This window comes from Seriola dumerili, unplaced genomic scaffold (assembly GCF_002260705.1).
Source record: "Seriola dumerili isolate Sdu_G_001 unplaced genomic scaffold, Sdu_1.0 BDQW01000138.1, whole genome shotgun sequence".
In the NCBI taxonomy this organism is placed as follows: Eukaryota; Metazoa; Chordata; class Actinopteri; order Carangiformes; family Carangidae; genus Seriola; species Seriola dumerili.
In genome coordinates, this window is record NW_019174393.1 from 17,687,726 (window position 1) to 17,712,315 (window position 24,590).

The 24,590-nt window shown below is 41.2% G+C and overlaps 4 protein-coding genes across 6 annotated transcripts; 2 read left to right on the forward strand and 2 right to left on the reverse strand.

Moving 5' to 3' along the window:
• Positions 1 to 3,139: 3,139 nt before the first annotated feature.
• phax (phosphorylated adaptor for RNA export) lies at positions 3,140 to 5,088 on the reverse strand. Of its 2 annotated transcripts, none has more exons than XM_022749238.1 (2): positions 4,931 to 5,088; positions 3,140 to 4,731 (listed from the first exon to the last, which is right to left on the reverse strand). In XM_022749238.1, exon 2 carries the CDS (start codon positions 4,722 to 4,724, stop codon positions 3,510 to 3,512), a length of 1,215 nt encoding a protein of 404 aa, XP_022604959.1. In that variant the 5' UTR covers positions 4,725 to 4,731; positions 4,931 to 5,088; the 3' UTR covers positions 3,140 to 3,509. The 2 variants fall into 2 exon arrangements, with proteins under 2 accessions (XP_022604959.1, XP_022604958.1); XM_022749237.1 differs by having other exon boundaries at positions 4,904 to 5,088.
• A 217-nt stretch (positions 5,089 to 5,305) lies between these two features.
• pmpcb (peptidase, mitochondrial processing beta subunit) lies at positions 5,306 to 12,903 on the forward strand. Of its 2 annotated transcripts, XR_002665233.1 has the most exons (15): positions 5,306 to 5,399; positions 5,742 to 5,879; positions 7,481 to 7,567; positions 7,755 to 7,884; positions 8,415 to 8,613; positions 8,735 to 8,814; positions 9,063 to 9,175; positions 9,437 to 9,580; positions 10,362 to 10,522; positions 10,642 to 10,727; positions 10,818 to 10,906; positions 11,320 to 11,395; positions 12,242 to 12,350; positions 12,502 to 12,555; positions 12,811 to 12,903. XR_002665233.1 is itself a non-coding variant. In XM_022749241.1 (13 exons), exons 1-13 carry the CDS (start codon positions 5,316 to 5,318, stop codon positions 12,304 to 12,306), a joined length of 1,452 nt encoding a protein of 483 aa, XP_022604962.1. In that variant the 5' UTR covers positions 5,306 to 5,315; the 3' UTR covers positions 12,307 to 12,441. The 2 variants fall into 2 exon arrangements, 1 of the variants encoding a protein (XP_022604962.1); XM_022749241.1 differs by lacking the exons at positions 12,502 to 12,555; positions 12,811 to 12,903 and having other exon boundaries at positions 12,242 to 12,441.
• On the reverse strand, positions 12,444 to 19,817 carry dnajc2 (DnaJ heat shock protein family (Hsp40) member C2). Its single transcript, XM_022749240.1, has 16 exons — positions 19,604 to 19,817; positions 18,660 to 18,850; positions 17,897 to 17,972; positions 17,669 to 17,767; positions 17,337 to 17,559; positions 17,153 to 17,218; positions 16,958 to 17,049; positions 16,672 to 16,793; positions 15,038 to 15,187; positions 14,842 to 14,930; positions 14,588 to 14,657; positions 14,267 to 14,448; positions 13,805 to 13,905; positions 13,243 to 13,353; positions 12,792 to 12,952; positions 12,444 to 12,532 (listed from the first exon to the last, which is right to left on the reverse strand). Exons 1-16 carry the CDS (start codon positions 19,656 to 19,658, stop codon positions 12,464 to 12,466), a joined length of 1,857 nt encoding a protein of 618 aa, XP_022604961.1. The 5' UTR covers positions 19,659 to 19,817; the 3' UTR covers positions 12,444 to 12,463.
• A 242-nt stretch (positions 19,818 to 20,059) lies between these two features.
• psmc2 (proteasome 26S subunit, ATPase 2) lies at positions 20,060 to 24,437 on the forward strand. Its single transcript, XM_022749243.1, has 12 exons — positions 20,060 to 20,221; positions 20,541 to 20,578; positions 20,704 to 20,785; positions 20,928 to 21,027; positions 21,307 to 21,438; positions 21,547 to 21,619; positions 21,826 to 21,921; positions 22,096 to 22,260; positions 22,376 to 22,463; positions 23,314 to 23,516; positions 23,683 to 23,779; positions 24,189 to 24,437. The coding sequence occupies exons 1-12, from the start codon at positions 20,152 to 20,154 to the stop codon at positions 24,344 to 24,346; spliced, it is 1,302 nt and encodes a 433-aa protein (XP_022604964.1). The 5' UTR covers positions 20,060 to 20,151; the 3' UTR covers positions 24,347 to 24,437.
• The last annotated feature ends 153 nt before the right edge of the window (positions 24,438 to 24,590 follow it).

Below are 24,590 nucleotides of genomic sequence, written 5' to 3' on the forward strand. Positions count from 1 at the left end.
ACCGATTGTTCTCAGTAGTCCTCTGATGATGTTATCTAACTCACCTTTACTGCTGTTCTTCTGGCCACTTGCAGCAGCTCTAAGAACATGCGACTGTGAGAGAAAGAAACACTGAAAATTGCAACCTCTCTCTGCTCAGTCATGGATCTAATTGTGGTGGGGTTCTTGCCTCTGTCAACGTCTCCGAAATTAGCTCTGGGCTCTGTGGGTCAGCAGGGGTGCACCGATAAACTTAGATTGTATTTTACTTCTGCTCATGTGATCATTAGAGGAAGAAAACAGTTTTTGAACTGCCTCCTCCGATTTCCTGATTTGTGACTTACCGGGCAGTGAGCCGTTCATCCATGAAAGCTCACTGATAGTGGACAAACCTCAAAGAGCAGATGCTCGAGGAACGGTAGTGTCTGTCAAGGTAATGATAGATTTGTGGCACCCAAAGACCACATAGACATTTTTTATATTCGTTGACAACCTCTCTGGATGCTGACATCATGCACCACCTCCCCCCATCCTGTCCAAAGATACAAGTCTTTCAACCCTGGTCCTATTTGATCCAATGGAAATAAGAAACAGCGTGTTGTATCCAGGCAACAAGTTTGTTGCCAGGTGACAGATACAGAGGTCCTCAGACCAGAGACCGCGTGTAACACTTCCACATGAATAAGACAAGGCAGAACATCAGTCGCCTCCTGCAACTGGAATATCTTTGATAATCCTGCTTTGATCGCCTTTACCATTAAAGCAAACAATACAAGTCTGTTTGTCGTCATATGAACAGTAAACTACCTCCTTCTTCTTCAGTGGTAACACATGCAATAAACCCTACACATGAGCAGATGAAGTGACAGTAAAACTCAATTGCAGGAAGCTGATCTCCGCACCTTTCACCAACCTTAATCAGCTTGCCTAATTGCCGAACGGAATCATGATGTACACAGTGAAGGCTTATCAGAAAAGACATATCCGCCAGCAAATATGAAAACAGCCATAAGTGGTGGGATTATCAAACGTATTCCTGCCAGAATGCCGGGGCCTTTCATGTTGCAGCCATGAGCAGAGATAATGATCATTTCCAAGGCGCTTCAGCTGACAAATCCACTGTCACCATTAAAGGCTTTCATTCTCCCCTGGAGCTGTGGGGCGACTGTATGCTTTTATTTTGATTCAGATGCAGCTGCTTCAGTGGAAGCACATTTGTTTAAAAACGAAACTGTGTGCTAGTTTATGGACCCTGTTGTACATGGAACTTTAAAGCTGCACTAATTGAACACCAGAATTTCCCTTAACTCTTTTTTAGCTTTTTAGCCTCTTTTAGCTCATTCTTTTAGTTTTACGGCAAAAAAAACTGCTTTCATTAACCCTGTTTTCAGAAGCATCAAACAGCGGATGTTTTATTTAAGCAAAAAAAAAATGCTGATTTGTTTACTTTACGGTAATAATTGAATAAGGTGATAATATATCAAAAGTATTTACAGCTTATTCCTCTACCGGAAAAATCAGTTGATGCAGCTTTAAATAACACATTTTCTTAGTCTTCATAACACTTTATTTTACAAGTCAGTAAATCCCTAATAATTTCCTAGCAAGTTTTAAGGTAATAACCATGTAGTTTGGCACTAATTATAGGTAATTATACAGTGTTTAAATTGTGCTCTTGCAGTTATTTAATTCCAAGTAATTACTAAGCTAGGCTAACCTACAGTAGCGTGTTTTAGTGAACAGCAACAAGTTAGCAAAAATCTGCTATTTGTATACAAGAATACAATTCCACATATATGGAGAATAAAGTTACAAATAACAAATGAACGATCAATATTTACCATTTGCAGTTTTTTAGTGAAATTCCTCTGGAAATCCACAATAGCTTATAAATTTATTCCAATAAACTATCTACATTGTCTTCATTTTCTTGATAATTACTACCAAATTACACAGTTCATGCCAACAAACTTTCAATAAATTATAATAAAATAACAGAAATAATCCATAAACTAAAGCTTTATGAATAATTATGTCTGATATAAAGATTTTTTATGAACCAATTTTGTGTTTCCATTGTGTAAATTCAGTCTTGTAATGGGATGAACATGAATTAATGTTTCGGTGAAGTTCATGCTGCGCTGCCACCATAATCAGACCTTTGCTGCCATCCACCTATTGTGTCTGGTAAATGCAAGAATAAAGCTTTATTCAAAAAGATAGAGATTGTGCAAACCTGCCATGGTAGTGGTGTATCGCAGCTGATTAGAATGACTGTCATTGTACCAAAGAGCAACGTTCATCAGTGTAGACGAGTGTGAAATTAGGATCAGCCACAAACTGAATAATGAATCCACCTATCAGTACACATGCTCATGAGTTCCACAAAACACAGTCAACGATTGTCATAGGAACTATTTGTTTGGTCAGTGGATTATGCAGAGTACGCAGGACATTGTGTCTGCTACCTTTTACATCACAGTGCAGTGTCTGCTGTCACTGATGATACAATATATTGTGCTGCAATTTATTTTAAGATCAGTCAAGTGAATATCATTCTCATTCAAATGCAGTAGAACTGCAAGGGCCGCTGTCTGTACATGTTATTTCATTACCTCATTCCATCTTTTTTAAGCTTTATTTTTTTTCTTCTGATGTAAGTTTATTATTTATCTTTCTTACTTTAATTTCTGGGTCAGTCTGTTTTTGATATTAAGAGTACACTTTTGTCTGGTATATAGTAACTTCCATCACATCTGGTAAGCATTATTTTTTTCAAACATATCTAACATTTTCATCCATACCTAACATTCTATTCAACTGCTTTTTGTATTGTGTTCTTTTATTTGGTTGTACTTACTTCATCTTGTTGTTAAACTTTAGGTTGTCTGTCCGTGTAGGAAATAGTGTCTGCCATCTAGTGTACAACCTTCTGCATTACAATACCTTTTAAACTAGTATTTTGTCTTGTGGTTTTCTGACTTTATATTATGTATGAAAACAGATGTCATGATATACAGCCCCACAATTTAGTCCTGGTTCATATCCTGGCATATCAGACTGAATCTGTACCTAATGCCAAAAAGTAACTATAATAATTATTTTTCTTATGAGGAACATGAAGGAAGGCCAGTGTACAAACCACCTGTAATTTTACCCAAGTCACCTTTATTTATTTCAGACACAATTAAACGAATGAATCAAACAAGACCTTGTGATGAAAATTATAAGATTAGATTTGACAATCAACAACATATATTTTGCAACAATTTAGGTAAGTTTTTGATAGTTTTGATTTAAAGGCAAACAACATTTGCATCACAAATCAAACCAACATGTAAGTCTTACTCAGTTTATGTCTGATGAGATCTAATACATGCTGTATCAAACAAAAACAATATTTTAAATTCCCCTTTTATTGCTAAGGTAGAAAAGGACACTCAGGTTTCATTCTGTATTCATCACATATACAGTGCTTTCAGTGTTTCATGTTAACATTAGTCCAAGTCATCTCAGAGGTCAAACAGTCCTCAGAAGACCTCCAGGTCAGCAGAGTTGTAGACCACTGCTGTCTCCTCAGTCCCCACAGCAGCTTCCTCCTGCCCCTCCTCTTCCTCTTCCGCAGCCTCCTCCAATGACTCCAAGGCCTCATTGGTATCACTGGCGAAAGTCTCCCTGGAGACGTCGTCGTGCTCCTGCAAGTTAAGTGTGCCGATGGCCTGCTTCATCTTCTTGGCCACCATGTGCCGCCTCCTCTTCTGAGCAGCTTTCTTGCTCTTGTACTCTTTCTGGTGTTCCTCAAAGAATATCTTTCTGATCTGGGCCTTGGTGATGCTGGGCGTGTTTTTCAGCAGGTTGAGATACACCCCACCAGGTGTTCGTCGCCTGCTACCATCCATGGTGTATACTCCGCCATTTTCCTCCAGCGTGGCAGTCTCGCCAAGCAGTTCTATGGCTTTTTTCTTTCCAACGACTGTAACAACACGTTCTATCAGTTCTTTTTTAGGCTCTTGCAGCCTGTGTGCTATCTCATCTATCACTTTATCCTCAGGGTCATCCTCTGTGATTTCATACCGGCCCTTGATGTCCATCTCAGCTCTGGGGCCCAGTCTGTCTTTAGCTGCTCTCTTCCTTTTTGCATCACATCCTGCACTCTCCTCTGACCCCCGGCCCTTCATGTAGTCCTCCAGCTGGGAATCCAGCATGCTCACCTCTCCTTCATCCTTAGACTGCCTCTCCACCTCCCTCTCCTTCTCCATTATCTTACGTGCCAGGACAAAGTTATAAGTCTCCACATTTCTGCTGGACATGCTAACTTCACCTTCCATGCCAAATATGCCAAGCTCTGCAGTTATGGCTTCCTGGCACTGCTCCTGGACCACAGAGCCCCAAATGTTGTTCACCTTGCGGCCTGCCAGGACGCTAGGCACGGGCAGGCGCGTAGGACCTGGCCGGGTGGTGCAGGCAGGTGGCTGGGGAGCGTTGGACACTTTCTGGCGCTTCCGACGCCAGACAGCCGCCTCCTCGTCCGACGACTCCGGGTCACTGTCGCTGGACTCCACCGTGCGGTAGGCGGCTGGTGGAGGCTGGGCGGCGGCTCTGCTCTGGAAGGACTGCCCGCTGAAAGCTGGAACAATTTGAGGTCGGCCTTGTGCTGCTGCGGTTCCCATCTCAGTATCCGAGCCGGACCCGGAGATCTCCCCATCTTCCAGATCACCGTCCATTAGATCTCCGCCATCCGCCATTTCTTGTCTGGAAGCCACATCAAAGATAACGGCTGTTAACTGCTGTTTCAATGCATCACCTAAAGTCAGGGCTACTAATTAGCGATAACAGCTAACTATACACCATGAGCAGCTAACGATACAACAGAGCTTAATATTAAACCTGGCAAAGAATTGAACAACTTAAAAAAAATAAATACCGTCAGATGTCTGACACAGCAGCTCACTTTCTGCTCTGTATAAACTTCTGTTTTAGTCTTGCTCGGCTCTTCCACTCACTGTGAACTGCTATGATGAGGTTAACAATCAATAGGGAAACTTGAAAGACCCTCAGAAGAAAATTCGCGCTAGGCTAAAGTCACACTTCCGTCTTACAACTGTCACACCCTTTCAAAATAAACGTGACCAAGGAAGAATTTTCATCCAGTAGTATTTCAGGTTTTGCTTTTGTCAGTATAACGTTTGTTTATTTTAAGATTATCATTGTATTTATTTATTATATTGGCTTTTAGTCTTTAAGGTTTTTATTGTTGTAATAAAATCATCCTGCCGGATGTTGTGTACTGATTGCATCAGTGAAAAACCGCACTTGCGCAGTGTGACAGAAACAATATGGCGGCGTCCGTACAACGTCTCACGTCTGCTGGGAGATATCTCCTTCAAAGACATTTATTAAAGAAAAATTCTTTAAGTACGGTAAGATGAATGTGTTAACAGTCATATTTGTGATATGATACTCCCTCGACAGTTCCTTGACAGATGTCAGTGTACAGTTTCACGGAGCAAAACCTCCCGGCATGGCCTGTCAGGCTAAGTGTTTGCTAAAGTTAGCTAACAACTACGTCATGCTCGGCTATTCCAAGATGAATTCTTTAAGTATTGTTTGAAGTTTTTCCTATGTAATTCTGTGAAACTATTGACGAGAAAGTGAAATTATTGACCGCTGGCAGGTGACTGGTAACAACTGACGTCAGTGTCCTAAAAGCGAAGTGTCATCATGACTGTTAGTTAATTCCCATCTTTGCTCCGCCTCTCCAGCTCTCAGTTGGACCTCACAGACTCTTGGCTACCCAGGCTGCTCACCAGGTGGCTCTTAATGTTCCTGAAACCAAGGTGACCACTTTAGAGAACGGACTCCGGGTGGCTTCTGAGGACGCTGGACTTACCACCTGCACAGTAGGTTAAAGGTTACCTCCCTCATAAACAAACACGCAAGAGAAGACACGTATTTATTTATTTTGTTCAGCTGTGATAGCTATGCTATGAGGGACCTGCTTTGTGTGAATTGAAATACCTTATTATTAAGCAATATCACCCGATTGGGAGTGATGTTATACTCAATATCAGCACGACTTTTATACAATAGTTCTATGAGCGCCATATTAATTAAATAAGCAAAAACGGATAATGATTTGTTTGTTTGTTTGTTAATGGTTAATAGAATGCCTGTGAATTGGAGTGATAAATGTAGTTAAAAGTCCCAGTGCCGGTGTACTCTATATCAGCACTCATGGAATGCCTCTCTTCCAATCAAATTACGTGGTCAGAACTAACTGTTGTATAAAGATAATCATGATAGCCTTTAGTTTTTAAACCACATATTTATATTTACTCAGATGCTTTTATCCATAGCAACTTACAAGTGAGGGACAACACTGAAGCCTCAGAGCTGTAGGAGACCTTGGTGTAAGTACTAAGTACTACATCTGTTCAATAAGTGCAAGTAGAACAGGTAAAGAAGTGCCCAGAAAGTGCATAGTAAGTGCTAGTTAGGCATGTTAGGGTGTTAGAGGTGTTAGGAAGAGTTGTTCTTGAAGATAGAGAGAGATGCCCCTGCTCTGAAAGCATTCAGTATCTTGTTCCACCATTAGAGATCCACAGACAAGAACAGTATGGACTGTGATTGCTTTATTTAACTGCTAGACTAGAAATGTAACGTTAAGACCCTGTCTACCCCAAACTCCTTTCCATCATCAAATAATGAAATTCAAAACATTAGTCAATACATTAGTGCACACAGTTTTTCAAAATGCTTAGCAGGTAGGTTTTTGCAAGCATCTTGTGTCTTCTGTCTCTTCATGTAATCCCAGACTGACTCCATCATGTTGAGATAATGGCTCTGTGGGGGTTGTAGCATCTGGTCCTTGTTCTCCTTGCTGCTGAAGATAGTTCTTTATAACTCTGACTGTCTGTTTGAGTGTGTTGCCATGCTGCAGAATGAATTTGGGACCAATCATTTACATTTACTCATTGGCAGATGCTTTTATCCAAAGCGACTTACAAGTGAGGAACATCAGATTATTTAATTTGTAATTAAACTTGTATGTTGGTTTGCAAGTGTCTGCAGCATAAAAATCATCCAGCCAATTTAAAGAATAGTCTCATTCCACTGTTTGCTGGTTGGTAAATGTTGTAAACATAAAGAGAAGAAAGAATAGCAGAGACAGGTCAGGAAGTCAGACAAAATATTGTAATATTAAATATTGTAACATTTCCAGAGATGTGTGTCCATTGCAAGGTTGCATGTACAAGGTTCTCAAGAAGTTAAAGATTTAGGTGATAAACACAGTGGCTATGTCACTAAAATGTGTTACTTCCCCAAAATTTGGTAGTTCAAGTCAAGTCAAGTGCCTAAAAACATTTAGTTTCAGAGTCTAGCTCCATCAACACAAAACACATATACCTGAGGGACGCTACCTCAGGTATATGTGTGAAGTTATGGTGCGGTAACAGTGTGTGGATATAATCACTGAATATTAATCACTGACATTTCCCAGGTGGGGCTCTGGATAGATGCCGGCAGTCGCTATGAGAACGAGAGAAATAATGGCACAGCACACTTCCTGGAACACATGGCATTTAAGGTGAGATGGCAGGAGTGCAACAATATTTTACTACTGTTAACTGGACTTACTGGTTTGTCTTTAACTGTTTCTTATCAATTATAAAGAAAACAGTTAATTGTAGTTCTTAGTAAATGAATCTGTCTGTAATGATGCAAAACATATTACAAGGTTTCTTCACCTGTGTGTGTGTGTGTGTGTGTGTCAGGGCACCAGGAAACGGTCCCAGCTCGATCTGGAGCTGGAGATTGAGAACATGGGGGCTCACCTGAATGCCTACACGTCCCGGGAGCAAACTGTGTATTATGCCAAAGCTTTCTCTAAGGATCTGCCACGAGGTACAGTACAACAGAACACAGCAGAGCTGAATGTCAGAGTGAGATTAAGGCCTCACTGAGATGTAGAAATGACCATGAATGATGAGAATCCACCCATGTCAGTTCTCTTCACAGAATTGCATATTAGATTTAATATTCAGAGCATCACTTAACATGGTAGATCCCAGAATGCAATGCAGCCACAAAACATGTTGGGCTTCTGGTAAAAATGATGTCAGCAAGTTCTGGAAAAATCATTAAAAAAAATAAAATAAAACAAGGCTCTCACTCTTACCACTTTTAAGAAAAAACTAAAGAAACTAAAGAAAATTCAGACGGATCCTCTGGGGGGTTATCAGAAGGCATTCTGGGAAATGTAGGAAATCGTAGACTGAGGTTGATGAATGTTAAGTAAACCAAACAGTAAATTACACCATATTACATAATAGCACCTTGCATGTACTGAACATCATTAACAAATGTGTTTGAATAATGACAAAAAAAAAGTTTCTTTTATCCAATTCAAATATTTCCTGTGTTTTTGTCTCAAGCTGTGGAGATCCTGGCTGACATCATCCAGAACAGTACGCTGGGTGAGGCGGAGATCGAGAGGGAGCGAGGGGTCATCCTCAGAGAGATGCAGGAAGTGGAGACCAATCTACAGGAAGTGGTCTTTGACTACCTGCATGCTACAGCGTATCAGTCCACAGCTTTGGGCCGGACCATCCTGGGCCCCACCGAGAACATCAAGTAAGACCGTGCATTCATTTTTAATCCACAACTGCTTTGATTTGTGGTGATGAAGTCTGGCTTTTCTGCTGGAGACTGACTTAAGAAATGTTCTGAATATCTTTCTTTGTTTGTGCTGAAGGACCATCAACAGAGGAGACCTGGTTGAATATATCACCACTCACTACAAAGGCCCCAGAATAGTGCTGGCTGCTGCTGGAGGTCAGAGCTGTTTATCTCCTCACCTTAGGTTAATACGAGTCGATGTGTTAGTTTGATATGAACCTATAAAACAATATGAATTAGACAAATGGAAAAGATAGGAATCTTGGTGTTGGTGTGATATTCCTGTTGATTTTTCATGAACTCACAACGCAAACCACAGTCATGAATTCAAACCAAAACGAAATGTCACTTCAACATTGTACTTTCTGACCTGCTGGGTATTTCTGTGATCTGTGTTTAATTAGGAGTTTCACATGATGAGCTCATCGATTTGGCCAAGTATCACTTTGGAAAACTTCCTGGCAGGTATCAAGGTGAAGCACCTGCGCTTCCCCTCTGCCTCTTCACAGGAAGTGAGGTAAGGTCAAGTCTTCAGGCTCACACCACACATTGTTATTGTGTTCTAGGCCTCGGCTTTTAAAATTCAATCTTGTCATGTGAAATGTTTTTTAGTATTTTGAAAATTTTAAATGTATTATTTACTCTCATTGTCTATTATTAAATGAAAAAAAACATATAATAGACAATAGATAGATAGAGATAAAAGACGACTGTATTATTTGTCAGGGAAGGACAGTGTAATAATTACACCAATGACTGTGTCTTTCTGTTGCTTCAGATCCGCGTGCGTGACGACAAGATGCCCCTGGCTCACATCGCCATCGCTGTGGAGGCAGTTGGATGGTCTCACCCTGACACCATCCCCCTCATGGTGGCAAACACGCTCATTGGAAACTGGGACCGCTCGTTCGGTGGAGGCGTGGTGGGTACTGGTGAAACTGGCACAGAGTGACTCAGCTCTAATTTAACGTTCGGTTCAGATTTCTTCCTCCAAGCTGCACTAGAGAGTTTAAATACCCCAAATTAATTCTTGTAAATGATGCCACACCGTTTCTTCTTTTTTTGCTTTTTCTTTGTAGATGTATTGTGTTGTGCAAATATCTTAGGATAGGGGGGTTTTGTTTTGACAGCAAAATTTCTAGAATACAAAGACCACATCATTAAAAGGTACACACATACACACACGGTCAGCCACTGACTAAACACATAAATTGCCAGTTAAATTGACTTTTCTCTTATATCTTTGAGGATTTTTACACAGGACATAGTTTTTTTTGTTCTTGTGGTAATAATGTTACTTTGAGTTGACATAATTAGTACTGTGAGGAAAAGTAAAGTACTGACCACTTGTTATGTCAGAATTAAGATTGGAAGGAGATTGTGAAATGAGAAACTGTTTTCATCAAACAAAATAATTTTCCTATAATTCTGATAAAACATTTTATTATTTAATTTTATTGTTATTTAAATTGTATTGTGAATTCTTTTTCGACTATCTGTTCATGAATTGTTTTTAATATGTTTTTTAAGTTCGTTCAGGTCTTGCTTGAAAATGAGATTTCTATCTCAATGAGATTCACCTGAATGAATAAATAAAGGTTAATCATTTCTAATAGTGTATTTTTAAACAGACAGCACACACAGCTCAGGTCCTGCTTCAGTGTGTTCACGTCCCTGTCGGGTTCTGTCCTTTGTGAATCCAGAACCTGTCCAGTAAACTGGCTCAGATGGCCTGTCAGGGAAACCTGTGCCACAGCTTCCAGTCCTTCAACACTTGCTACACGGACACAGGCCTGTGGGGGCTCTACATGGTGTGCGAGCCCGGCACCATCAAGGACATGATGCACTTCACTCAGATGGAGTGGTAAGTACACTCACATACACTGTAGAGAGGGTTTGACCCATAAATGCTGAGTTTGTCTAACTGTAAACACACTGCTGAAAGTTTGTGTTGGGATGAAGAATGTCGTTGTTCCCTGTCAGGATGTCTCTTTGTACGAGTGTGACGGAGAGCGAGGTGGCTCGGGCAAAGAATCTGCTCAAGACCAACATGCTCCTGCATCTGGATGGTAAGACAGGGTCACGTCACTCAGCGCTGAAGATCAGTGAGGCATAAGGTCACGTGGGTTTTAATGTCGACTTATTTATTTATTCTCCAGGATCCACCCCCATCTGTGAGGACATTGGCAGACAGATGTTGTGCTACAGCCGCAGGATCCCTCTGCATGAGCTGGAGGCCAGAATTGATGTGAGTGGACACGGTTTTGTTTTATCACTCACTAAAAATACACACGGTTCCTCAATTTCAAAGCTTTTCAATGACTTCCAGTTTCATATTAGGTAAGAATCCAAGGCATTAAAATGATATTAAATGTCAAAAAGTGCTCCTCAGACTGTTTAGGAATATTGATGAATTGATGTGGAGGCTGATTATTTTGCCAATATTTTTTGCCATTTTGACGCTAAGGAACTTTTTCTACATGGGACTCTTCAATATTAAGTCCAAACCTTGTGATTTTCTTAGTCCTGCTGGTCCTGTTCAATTAAACTGCCTGATGGCTCATTGGTTTCCAGTTCACAATCATCCTCACTCAACCTTCTGGTTGGAGAGTTGTGGAGGGAAATGGTTGCAGTGTCTTACATTTTGTTGCCCCTCAACAGGCCATCGACGCCAAGACCATTAAGGACGTGTGCACCAAATACATCTACAACAAGGCTCCTGCCATCGCAGCAGTTGGTACGTTGATGATTTTTTTTTATTTTTAAATCAGAGATTTAGAGAGACATGCATTAGTTTAAATTGTACTCTGTGGCAGATGAGACAGCTTAAATTTGTCCTTTTCTGTGCACCAGTGATCATACCTTTTTTTTTTTTTTTTCTTTAAAAAAAAAAATCATACTGACCACAGATAATTTGGTCTTTTCACGACTCAGGGACAAGATGTTTTTTACCAGGTGTCAACTGTCTTTGACAGCGACTCCTGTGCTTTGAGACAGGTCATGAGTTCATTATTTGTGTGTTGCATATTATTTTGAAATGTTCCTATACACAAATAGAGAGATATACACTGACCTGACACCATATTTGAACTTTGATCATTGCCAGAAGCTCAGTGTCACTTGAAGAAGTAGTGTCATGTCTTCAAGTGGACACTTGATTTTTTGACTTGATTTTCATGTGGATTCATTAGTTTGTAGAAAACACTACACTGTTATCATGATGTATGGCAGCGGTTCCCAAAGTGGGGTCCTTGAGGGAGTTCCTGGCAGGATATTTGACTATTCTGGTCCTGGGTTTCAAATTCAAACACACAGGGGTTTAATGTGTGTCAGTTTATTGGCCCTTGATGTGAAAAAGTTTGAGAACCACTGACGTATGGTATCTATACCTGTTGTGCTGTGACTGGATTTAAAGTAAAACATTGTTTTATTACAACTTGGGTTCCTTTATTGTGGATCTGAGCATAATTTCTATCAGTTAATACTGTACTCAGTAATTCAGCATGACAGAGCTACTAAAATAAAACCTGTTTCATGTAGTTTTTGTTTCAAGTGCATTAAATACACCTCGTCTTTGTCTCAGGTCCGATTGAGCAGCTGCCAGACTACAACCAGATCCGCAGTGGGATGTTCTGGATGAGAACCTGAGCACAGATTACCTGTTACCTGTACAGAAGATAAACAGAAACACAGTATTTAAGTCTCGTCTTTAGTATTTTTTCCTCCTTTAATTTTTTATTATAAAATAAAGACCAACACAATAATGTTAAAATAACACAGATACTATTGTCTTTTGTGGTTCTTGTCATTTTTTGCTCTTGGCTGCCACTTGTTCCTGAGCAGCTTTCTTGGCTTTAACCATCTCCACCAGTTCCTGCCAGAGACACAGGGAAGAAGGTTAGAAAACCAGTACAATTATCAGTGTGTCGTTTTCAGTGCTTTTGTATTGTATTGCATTATAACATACTTTTCAGTATAAACAACAATTCAACAGCACCAAACTACCATAATATGACTGTGGAGTTTCTTCTACACTTCTTTAAATAGTTGGGACATTAGCCTTATGAAATACGACAGGACGGTAATAGTTTCATGACTGAAACATTCACAGCCTGACCAGCACATCGTCTTACCTTGTACCTCTTCATACAGTCTTTCTTGCTTCGTCCGGGGACAGCGGCGGCGATCTTCTCCCACCGCTCAGGTGTGCTGACTGGGTAGGTCTTCAGGGCCTGTTCCAGAAGTTTCTGTTCCTCTGTGGTCCAGGGAGCAGCGTTGCCATCACTCCCAGAGGCTGGGCGGAGAAACAACACAGTTACATCGCTATTTTCATAACAGCTCACAGATACTGATCAGCCTGTGAATGTACAATAAGATTTGACTTCTGATGTTGGAGGTCGAAATAATCAAAACAGCATGACATTAATGCAAAAACTGCACCTGTTCACCAAATTATTGTCTGTTGTTGTACCACATTTTATGTTTATCAAAAAACTGCCACCCCTGTGATTTGGTTGTTGCACTGGGCCTTATTGTAATTTCAATATTTGGATTAATAGTTCATACAGTTACAGACGCACTCACCGTCGAATCTCTCTGAGGGCACAGCGTTGTCTATGGAGGGCGGCACTGAAGTGTGCTCCTTCTTGAACTTCTCAAAGGCTTTTTTGTTGATCTGATCTTTCTGCAGCGGATCTGAGGAGACGACATCAACACGACACATTTTAACTCTTTAAAATTAATTTACAATCAGAATTCGTACAAAGCATGGCAAATCATACAGAGTTCAAAAGAAAGATTATATACTATATATGCTACATTATATTTTATTATTCTTTTATAGAAACTAACTACTAATATGTTTTAAATTTCCTTAAGTTTACAGGAGAAAACATTTTTTATGAATGTATGTTATCTGGTCAATGCAAAAAGAAAATGGCAGTTCCAGTTCAGATATACATGCAACCTTTTTTTCCAACGAATACTTCAAGCTCAATGAAAGGTGACTTTGTTCTGCATTCTTCAATAGCCCATCAGAAGCTCTCAATTAGCATGAATAAGCAGCAGTGTATTATGAATAAACTGAAGGAGCAGAAATGCAATACAACCCTGAAGATAATCTGCAGAAGGCCGGTTCTAAACTCACCTAGTCGTTGTAGATTCTTGGCTTTGTTGATGACGTCTTTGGCCGTCCTCTTCATGCCGCTGGTGGAGTGCAAGTTCATGTAGTTGGCAATAACTTCCCATCTGTCAGAGAAATAAAAAGGCAGGACTATTTTATTTGTCTTTTATTTACATAAACTCTGAATTCGCAGTGTATTTAAGCAGGGCTGCAGACAGCAGAAAAATCTGCTGCATCTACCGGTAAGTTACTTGTACAAATAAAAAAGACTCGTATCACAGGACAAATGAAGCAATGGGAGCAAGAAGGAAGAGTAACAGTCAAAGAAAAAGTTTTGTAGAAACATAAAACAATATGAGTATGAATGAAGGAAACCCAGTTGCTGGTGGTTGGGAGAAAATAAACTGGAGCAGCTCCGGGCCAAGTACATGCTTCTCTCTTCTATTCTACTGCGCACAACTAGCCGCTTCGACTGTGACCGTCTACCTGGCGTTGGTTCCAGCAGGAAACAGGTTGACGGCTTTGATGAGCAGCTGGAGGTCGTCCTCGTTCCAGCCCTTCCCCCCGGCTCCTCCCCCTCCGCTGGCCTGGTCGGCGCTGCGAGCCGCCTGCCTCGCCTGCACCTCGGCCTCCCGCTCCCTCTGCAGCTGAGCGTTCACCTCCTGCACCTGAGAGAACAAACACCAACATGTTTGTACACTTCTGAGCACTACACACCATCTCATCACCATGCTAGTCTATCAGTATAAAACTAAATGCAGAAAAAATATATTTAAAAACAAAAATGCTTGATTTTTTTTTTTTTACCTGCTTGTCCACGGCTGTCTTGCTGTCTTCTTTTGAGCCTGAGGCCAAGATTTCATTCAGCGACTGCAGACTGGAAACACACAGGTACCATAAAATACTGTTAAACATCTCCTCAGGGTGACCTTAAGTTTCCATAGTTACAACTAAGATAGTCTCAGATTGACGATGCGTTCGGGGCCCTGATCTACAGAAATGTATCCAAAACAATGTTTAAAGCATTAAAATTCATCTCAGCGATGATGTTGTGACTGTACCTCGTCAGCTCCAGCCTATCACAGAGCTTTTCCACTTCCTCCATCATTTTCACACTGTCAGCTTCATTGTCAGCAAAGTAATTCCAGTTCTGTGAGTGAGCAGAGAGGGTGAGACAATATTAACCAAGATTTCAGGTCTCCTGCGTCTTCACACGACTTCAGGAACGCTTCAGGTGTGACACTGATGGAGATGAACCTTGCATGTGGTCCTGAGTTTCTGCCTCTCCTTCTTGATGGCCTTCTTCTGGATCTCCTTCTCCTTCTTCGCCTGCTGGGCCGCCTGCTTGGCCTCCTCTTCCTCCTTCTCTTTTGCCAAACGAGCAACCTCCAGCTCCGCCTGCCGGGCCTGATGAACACACACAGGAAACCGACTGATGAGCGTTCACCAAAGTGATGACACAGCGTCAAAGCAAACATCAAAACCTTAACCTCAAATAATCTGAAGTTCGAACATCTGTTAAACGTCTTTCTGACGTCAAACATTTTAGCGACATTAATGATTTTGCTCCATTAACGTGTCCCAGTAAATAAATCAAAGTTTGACACAAAATATTCCCTTATCTTAAAGGATATTCAGTGATGTTTTATATTTATTAACTAACTCAACAAATTCTAGTAAAAGATCAAAACCAACAATGAATGTCTCCAACAATTAATGTGTGTGTGTTTGTGTGTGTGTGTGTGTATCAAAACCTGTTGCATCTTATTCATTATTGTCCAAATTAAAAACACGTGAATGAGGCACAGCGTTGCACTGGGTGACATCATCATCATCATCATCATCACCATGAACACACGCACGCTCTAGTTCAGGGTGTCAGCAACTAATTTCAACCATATTTGTCAGCGTTGTTCTCTGGGGGTCAGGGTTTTACAGGTGCTGTGCAAACATGCAGGTTTGTTTTGTTGACTTCCTCCAGGCCTGAGCTTGTGGTACGATGCTAAATTGTAATGTATGTAATATTTATGCTGCTTTGTGTAAAGGGAGATGCAACAGAGACAGTGGCCTGCTTTAGTTGAATGAAAACATCGCTGTTAACACAAACCTAGTACAGTCAAACAGGCTCAAGCGGTTTAAATGGGGTGAATGATTTTATATCTGTATTAACCTTATTTCAGCACTTTTGTATTTCTCTCTCTCTCCGTGTCATAATGACTGCGATTTACACTGTTTTATATTTGCAGTAGAATTTTTTTTTACACAATGTTGATGTAAACTAACTTCTGCTTTTGTCAGGGGGTCAAACATTTCTTTACTGACGGCCCACTGTTCACCTACCGCTGCTCTAGTTTATCTCCACTTAATCCCACATTCACCGTCCTGCTGCTGGAAATACTACAGAACCAAATGTGGATTAACCTGCTGCTTTAAATATCAACCAACAAGGTCAGTGTTTCCTCCTGAGGAACATTTACTAAAAGCTATAGCGTCCAGTTGTATTAAGAAATGACTGACCCTCTTTCTGAAATGATATATTTGTGAGCAGTTTTTCCAAGTTTTGGGTTTTCAACAGAAGCATAAACAAAGCCAGCCAGCCAATTAGACATCAATGTTTAACACTCCTGATGCTGATGCTGCGATTCTGATGCTGTGCACCGTCCAAACGTACACTTTGACTCCTTTGCAATCCACTGATGAAGTGCGCCACATACCTTCTACGACCATCTATTTTACTTGCATATTCATCCTTACAGAAATACATCCCATAAAACATCTCCGGCATTTTACTATTTCTATTTCTACTATTTATGTGTATAGATTTACCCACTACAGACAAACTTCATGGACATGCAGTGTTATCAGGTGTTGTGTTTTTGGATGAGACTTACCCGTTCCCTCTCCTCCTGCTCTCTCTTCTTGGCTTCAGCTTTCGCTTTCTTCTCAGATTCCTTTCTGGCTTTTTCGTCTTCTTTGAATTTCTTTATTCTAGGGTCGCAGCTGTAGGCAGTATCTGCAGGGAAGCAAAACACCTGATCGAACCGACTCATTCTCACCAGTGTGTGCACTATGTTCCATATTGGTGGTGATTTTTACTAAATACTGTTGGGTCGTGTGCAGCTTTGTGATATGCCGTGATATGAGATGTCGCTGTGTGTCGGCTCTGAAGGACTGTACCAACTAGTGTTCGTATTCTGTTCATCTCCTCCTTCTTCCTCTGAGCCCTGGAAGCTCGATTCTGCTTTTCGATCCACCTCCTCTCATCTCGACTGCGGAGGAAAAAACATGTCAGTCAGGAGGTGAAGTCAGAACACACACGCAACCTTGAATTCGCTTCAGTGCTGCGGATGGCCGTGACATGCAGTAGCTCACCATTCAGCCTTTTCCTTTTCTTCTTCATCCAAGTACGAGAATTCCCTCCATGAGTCAAAGTTATACCTTTAAAAGCAGAAAGAAGATCATCAGCTTGTCTTCTCCACTGACTTATAATTCAGTCTCTTACTAGAAAGCAAAAAAAAAAAAAAAAAAAAAAAAAAAAAAAAAATCTACCACTTACCAAAAAGAGTAAAAATTATCCACCTCTTCAAAAGACGACTCTATGGTTCCCAGTTTGGGTACGTGCTTTTTGGAAGACCATCTTGCATTTCTCTCAAAAACGGGAGCAAACACTTCGTAAAAGTTTTCTTTGCCTTCGCTCTTTGAAGGCACGGCGTTGTCGAAGGTGGGATCTACACTGTCGAAGGCTCTTCTCTTCACAGGATCAGACAGGGTTTCTATAGCTGAGGTTCAAACGGTGACAGAGTTGACGTGAGTTCACGCCCCCCCCCCCCCCCCCCCCCCCCAGAAACATTATCAGTGTTGAGAAGAGTCAGTAGCAGTGTTGCATACCTTTAGTTATACAGGTGAAGTAGTCATTGTCTCCTTCTACAATCTGCTCTCCTGCAGCTTTCCTTTTGTCAGGATGGTGCTTCAACACAATCGCTTTGTCTGGTGAGAAACAGCAGAGAAAGAGACCAAAAGACAGTTTTTTTTTTTGTTTCTTTACCAGGCAACAGGAGGGAAAATCATCCACAAAGCAGGAGGAGGAGGGGGAGGAGGAGGAGGAAGGAGACTTACGGGCAGCTTTGATCTGTTTCTGTGTGGCTTTGTACCTCAGGTGAGGGAGCCCGAGGACAGAATAGTGATCCTGATTCTGACAAGTGACAAGACAAAGAGGTTAAATCACCCTCTGTAGGTACAGACAGAAAAAAAAAAAATTAAAATGGTCAAACAATCCTGTTCCATTACATCTGGAGGAATATGATTTCTAAGCGTGGGCGTCTCTGTCGCACCACAATGGTTCATTTATGGTCTGTTGACACATTTGACTGTCTTCAAAGAATTGCAACTCCTGCCATTTGGATATTTCACTTGGCCAAATTGCGATTTTTGATTAATTGTGCAGCCTCAATACAAAGCAATAATTTTATACAATACACTGAGGAGACAACAATTTCCTAAAAATCCTGCAACAGTATCTTGACAGGAAAACAAATAACACATTGGCATGTTGGTATCAATAATCTAAAGGGATATCATCCATCTCTTGCTGACTCTTGAAACAATTAGAAGAGAAAGTCAGAATTTCACGCAGCTGTTGATCATTGAATTTTTATTACGACTAAACTGATGATGACTTTATATTTAATTCACCAGTTCATCACCCAATTTTGAGTTATACTGTTGTTAACACAATAGCTTCCTCAATCAATTAAACTGCTGGGTGGTATTAACGAGCAAGTGTTTGATGAGTGTTTCCTGTGTGCATCATCTCCACCCAGCTCTGGAAAGAAAGGAAACTTTTGTTCCTGTGGAATGAATCTCTGATTGGGACTAATACCTTCCAGTCTTTGGGGTCGAGTGTCCGGAGCATCGGGTACTCCTCCAGCTGAAACTCCTCATCCTCCGACTCCTCAGATGACACCTCCTCTTCCTCCAGCTCTTGGAAGGAGGCCGAGGCATTCCTGTTCCTCCTCTTCACATAGGCCTCAAACCATCGACCCACTGGCTCCACCTGGACCTGCACAGAGGCTGAGGGGGAGAGCGAAAACGAGCCTAGTCACGTTTGACAGGAATACAATGGGGATCGCAGGGGGAAGTGTCTCTAAATTACCTCAAATATATCTTTAACATTTCTGTTATGCAATTACTTCTGGTTTATTGGCTCATTAATGGTAGATGGACCATCGTTTTTTATACATGCTGATGCTAAAATATCTATGGTGAGCTATCAACCATGCCAATAACAATTTATGTTATTATTATCTATGCAAAACATTACAAAATGAAAATGTAAAGGTCACCCAAATTAGTTCCTTACGAGTTATACTCTGGTGCAAACCCTTTTTTTTTTTTTTTTTTAAATTCAAGCTTGACTCTGACTGTATTATAAAAATTCGTCACTTCCTGTATGTTTGTTCTATAGGGTAAAAATGGTGACAGATCTGACAATTAGAAGGTACAACAGGTGTTCACACATTATGCAACATCAAGCGCTGCCAACTAGAAGGAGTTTAGCTAATGACAGCAGCTAATAAATCAATGCAGCAAGTGCAACCATGAGTGGGCAGCAGCTAGGTGACAATATGCTAACACGATAAAACAACAGTTGGAATTAACCGAGAAATAAAGAATAAAGGGACTTTTCCGAGCTTTGAATTAGCTGATAGTATTAGCTTAGTCCTTGCTGTGTGCTTTAGCTGCATGCGAACGAGTATAGCAAGTCTTAATGTAAAACAGTGGTAGCTTAGCTAGCTACCTTCCTCTGGCCTGCATCATTCTTACCGGTAGCGGCCGTAAACACAACCGTTTCATCTCCGTCCAGCGCTTCTAACAGCATCTTCGAAAAACGGGCTACGCGAACATTCAGGTCCTGAAATCATCAAGTGAAACCTTCCTAAAGTGCTGAAGTTTGTGGCCCGCTCACTGACACACCACATGGGCCTCCCTTTACAAGTGCCAATCCGGGAACGAGCTTCGCTGTCACGCCGCTGATCAATCCGTGTTGAGTTTATGGTTCCTCATTAGTGAAGTTCCGCAATAAGCTTTTATTCAGCTGTATGTATTCACAGGAAACCTGGTGATATTAATTAAAAATGTATCCAATATTTATCGTGAAAATATATAATATAAAAGTATTGTATATATGACGAAAATATTTATCAATATATATATAGTATTTTTTATTGGTGGTACATCTTCAATAAAGTTCCGGCGTGTATTTCCGGTGACTGGCACACAGCGGCGGAAACGCAAAGCTGCTGTGTAATTGTTCAGTTTAGCTGCCGGAGCAGCTCAGTCTATCTGTGAAAAACACTTTATTCAGATTAAATATGCCGGATTATTTGGGAGATGACCAAAGGAAGACAAAGGAAGAGGAAAAGGATGACGCGCCTATCAGAGGTATGTGTAAAAATAACATTAAATTCTTAAAAACAGTCAAATGTTCTTTACTGACAAGGAGCTAACTAATATTAGCTCCGGAGCTAACGTTAGCTCAGCTCGTTGAACAAACTGCTACTGTTTACCACTAACTAAGATAACTGTTGTCGTTCAGTAAACATACATTTTAAGATGTCTTTGGTGAAAATAGTTAACGCTAACATAAAATGTGTAAACATGTATGAAATAAACTATAACGCTTAGTTCGACACCAATGCTAGCGGCCTACTGACACTGTCAGAGTGCAAAATCATTGATGTTGTTTTCATCTTTATCACAGCTTTGGATGAAGGGGACATTGCGCTGCTGAAAACCTATGTAAGTATAACCTTAGAAAGCTTTGCACCAATTCTGATCTACGTGTCTAAGCTGTAAAATTGGCCAAATATGCGTTATTATTCATTCTAAGTTGAACTAAATCGTTACTCGCTGTTTATCGCCAGGGTCAAAGCACCTACTCGAGACAGATCAAACAAGTGGAAGATGACATCCAGCAGCTGCTCAAAAAGATCAACGAGCTGACAGGTGCGTGATAGAGCCATAAATACACTTTTAATGACAACAGAGCTGATTGTTGGTGACAGTGGAAAATGTTGCCATTTTCTCAGATTTTGTGAGAAACCCACTGACTGGCTGCTTTCTGCTGTGTTTGTTTTGGCTTTGCCAGGCATTAAGGAGTCAGACACTGGCCTGGCTCCACCAGCTCTCTGGGATCTTGCTGCTGACAAGCAGACTCTGCAGAGTGAACAGCCGCTGCAGGTGGCAAGGTAAAGCAAACTGGGTTGTAACTGTAAAGCGATCACAGTATGTTTGGATATATCTGGATCTGTGCAATATTTAATGTAATATGGACTGAGAGGCATTTGCTGTTCATGTTATTCAGCAAGAATGAGCAAATAACCAGGACAAGACTACGTTCAGTCGATATTAAAATAAAGCTCAAGACAGTATCTTTTAGAACGGTGTTGCTGCTGTATCAAAACCTCTCCTAACTTCCATTTGCACAAGGTTTTGAAATTTATCATTATCTTTTTCTTTCCCCACAGATGCACAAAGATCATCAACGCAGACTCAGAGGACCCAAAATACATAATCAATGTCAAACAGTTTGCCAAGTTTGTGGTGGACCTGAGCGACCAGGTGGCTCCAACTGACATCGAGGAGGGCATGAGAGTTGGGTGAGGCACGATTATTATTATAATATAATATATTTATAAGTATCAAACATCATTAACATGTCATCACATTTATCTGTGTTAATTATCTGGTGAAACAATCTCTTCCAGTGTTGACAGAAACAAGTATCAGATCCATATTCCTCTGCCTCCAAAGATTGACCCCACTGTCACCATGATGCAGGTATGAATCCACACAAGGGCTCATATGAAAATATCACTGTTTGAGCTTGTTACATATCAAAATGGACAGAAAATTTGGAATTATTTTTCCAGGACATTTAAAATGAATATATAATGAATGCTGCAATTTCCAGATGAAAAAGAAGCTGCAGTATTTCGTGCAGGAAACCTTTTCAACTCTAATAATGACGCTTTGTCCAAATGTAGGTGGAGGAGAAGCCTGATGTGACGTACAGTGATGTTGGTGGATGTAAGGAGCAGATCGAGAAGCTGAGAGAAGTGGTTGAGACCCCTCTGCTGCATGTGAGTGTTCACAAACGCTCCTCATTGATTTATGGAAACCCAGTCCCCTTCTGGGGTTTTTTCTAACACCTGTCCAGAATAAAACGTCTCCTCTCTGCCATGTGCAAGAGACTACAGACACATACCTCCATCCTGACTGATCATTAACACTTACCTTCTTCCTCTCCTCACCAGCCTGAGAGGTTTGTCAATCTGGGTATTGAGCCCCCAAAAGGTGTGCTGCTGTTCGGGCCCCCTGGAACAGGAAAGACCCTGTGTGCCCGAGCTGTGGCCAACAGGACAGACGCCTGCTTCATCAGAGTCATCGGCTCCGAGCTGGTGCAGAAGTATGTGGGAGAGGTGAGACTGCAGAGGCTAGAGGAGCTCCCAGGTCAAAGAGTAGCAGCTCTTTAATTTGTCAATGTGGACCAAAAGATATAATATTTTTCTTTCTCCTGTCTGTGTTTGTTTGTAGGGAGCCAGGATGGTGCGTGAGCTCTTTGAGATGGCCCGCACTAAGAAGGCCTGTCTGATCTTCTTTGATGAAATTGATGCCATTGGAGGTAAAGCTCGCCCCAATGTCCCATTCTTCTATGTGTTAAAATGTTATATTTATGGTTGTTGTGTGATCCTTTGAATATGGCCGAAACAGTGCTTGTTGGTGATTCTAACCAGAGGGTGACACTGGAGTGGATTTACGCTCCTGTCCCAATCCCAGAAGAATGACTCCTGTCCCCTCCCGTCCCATTAGGGGACTCTGACTTCATTGTTGGTGATGGTATTTTTTACAGTGTTTCCCCCAGTTTGAGAATTTACTTTTGCTGGGTGACACATTGTGTGACCGATGTGCATCCACAGAATCATGCAGTTTAGAGAGGGAGAGTGTAACCCAATTTTCTGTATCTAAAGTTTACAGATGTCCCCTAAACACCTCAAGTGCAGGCAATTAGTAGACACCAGCTGGTGGCTGCACACAGAGGAGTCTCTTGTCTCCACTCAGTTACTGCAGTGCAGCTCAGACAGGTGTGTGGCTAAAACTTATTTAGTTTGAAAAGAGTGAAATAAGGTTCTAATGCCAGATGCGTTGGCTCTGCAGTGAGCAGCCTCTCTGACGCATCAGCAACCCACACGAGTCCACACGCGACTCCAATCCCACAGCAATCCTGAAAAATTGCCAGCCTCTAAGTGCCATGTTAGTTATTTAAGTTATTTTGAATTTAAATTTTTTTTTTTTATCAAAATTTCTATTATTTTACATAAAAAATGTTGTCATTTGTCCTATCATGAAATATTGATTGTTATTTTTAAAAGCAATGTAAAGAGCCAAACTGAATTGTAATAAAATTGATATAATTGTAGAATCAATTTTAAGATAAATACGATCCTCCCTCGTCCTGTGTTTGTACCTTACAGGTGCACGTTTTGATGACGGCGCCGGAGGAGACAACGAGGTGCAGAGGACCATGCTGGAGCTCATCAACCAACTGGATGGCTTCGACCCTCGTGGCAACATCAAAGTTCTGATGGCCACCAACAGACCGGACACACTGGACCCGGCCCTGATGAGACCCGGACGTCTGGACAGGAAGATCGAGTTCAGCCTGCCTGACCTGGAGGTAAGTTATATTCTTATCAATCAACGATAACACCATCATGACATTGGGTTATATCTGCTCATCTCTACTTCACATTTATGTATTTTTCTAATTCTGTAGCTGCTTACAAGAGTCATTTTCCTCTCACGAACCTCTTGACCTCACTCCTGTTCATTTTGTGTTTAAGGGTCGCACACACATCTTCAAGATCCATGCCCGCTCTATGAGTGTGGAGAGAGACATTCGCTTTGAGCTGCTGGCTCGCCTCTGTCCCAACAGCACTGGTAAGACTGACACAGCAGCATTCAGTCCCTGATCTGTCCTTCACATTCTCACTAGATCCCCCCCCCCTCCCACCTCTCTTCATCCTCACTGATTTGCTTATTAAAACAGCTTCTACTTCTGTAGCTCGTTTGGTTCATTCCAGGCTCACAGAGACATGGATAAACATTTGGAGTCTGTAATTCTTCTCAGTTGCAGCTAGTGTGCATAGGACTTCCAGTCTGCACTCAGTGTCTGTAGTACTGATGTTTGGCCACAAGGGTGAACTGTCACATAACTCTGTCACTGTCCTGTGGTATATACAAGTATCTCAACCAAAACCTGGAAATCTCCAAAATTAGAGGGTATTCTACATGAACGACTGAACTTCCTGTTCATTCTGTAAGCAAAATCTGACGTGTTTCCTTCCAGGCGCTGAGATCCGCAGCGTGTGCACAGAGGCAGGCATGTTCGCCATCAGAGCCCGCAGGAAGATCGCCACAGAGAAAGACTTCCTGGAGGCCGTTAACAAGGTCATCAAGTCCTACGCCAAGTTCAGTGCCACTCCCAGATACATGACCTACAACTGAGCATGTGTGTGTGTTTGTGAGAGTTTCCACTTTGGCTTTTTATCATCAAAGAAGCAAAAAACTGCGTTAAAACATTGTCCTTCATTGTCATTTGTTCACTTAAAAATAAAGTTTATTCCAAATATAAGTCTCAGTGCTTTGTAAAATAACCACATGGTAACTTTAAAGGCCTCCCGTGTAAGACAGTAACAACTAAAGCTTTTTTAGAAATAAGAAAACAGGTTTTATGCTAAAAATATCAACT

Excerpts from the sequence above, each read along its gene's own strand:
- psmc2 (XM_022749243.1), top strand. The coding sequence starts at position 20,152 with ATGCCGGATTATTTGGGAGATGACCAAAGGAAGACAAAGGAAGAGGAA. Across the intron at positions 20,222-20,540 it reads GGATGACGCGCCTATCAGAG|CTTTGGATGAAGGGGACATT; the intron begins GTATGTGTAAAA and ends TCTTTATCACAG. Across the intron at positions 20,579-20,703 it reads TTGCGCTGCTGAAAACCTAT|GGTCAAAGCACCTACTCGAG; the intron begins GTAAGTATAACC and ends GTTTATCGCCAG.
- pmpcb (XM_022749241.1), top strand. The coding sequence starts at position 5,316 with ATGGCGGCGTCCGTACAACGTCTCACGTCTGCTGGGAGATATCTCCTT. Across the intron at positions 8,815-9,062 it reads AGTGCTGGCTGCTGCTGGAG|GAGTTTCACATGATGAGCTC; the intron begins GTCAGAGCTGTT and ends GTGTTTAATTAG. Across the intron at positions 11,396-12,241 it reads TCCTGCCATCGCAGCAGTTG|GTCCGATTGAGCAGCTGCCA; the intron begins GTACGTTGATGA and ends TCTTTGTCTCAG.
- phax (XM_022749238.1), bottom strand. The coding sequence starts at position 4,724 with ATGGCGGATGGCGGAGATCTAATGGACGGTGATCTGGAAGATGGGGAG.
- dnajc2 (XM_022749240.1), bottom strand. The coding sequence starts at position 19,658 with ATGCTGTTAGAAGCGCTGGACGGAGATGAAACGGTTGTGTTTACGGCC. Across the intron at positions 17,973-18,659 it reads TCGACCCCAAAGACTGGAAG|AATCAGGATCACTATTCTGT; the intron begins GTATTAGTCCCA and ends GTCACTTGTCAG. Across the intron at positions 17,768-17,896 it reads GAAACAGATCAAAGCTGCCC|ACAAAGCGATTGTGTTGAAG; the intron begins GTAAGTCTCCTT and ends GTTTCTCACCAG.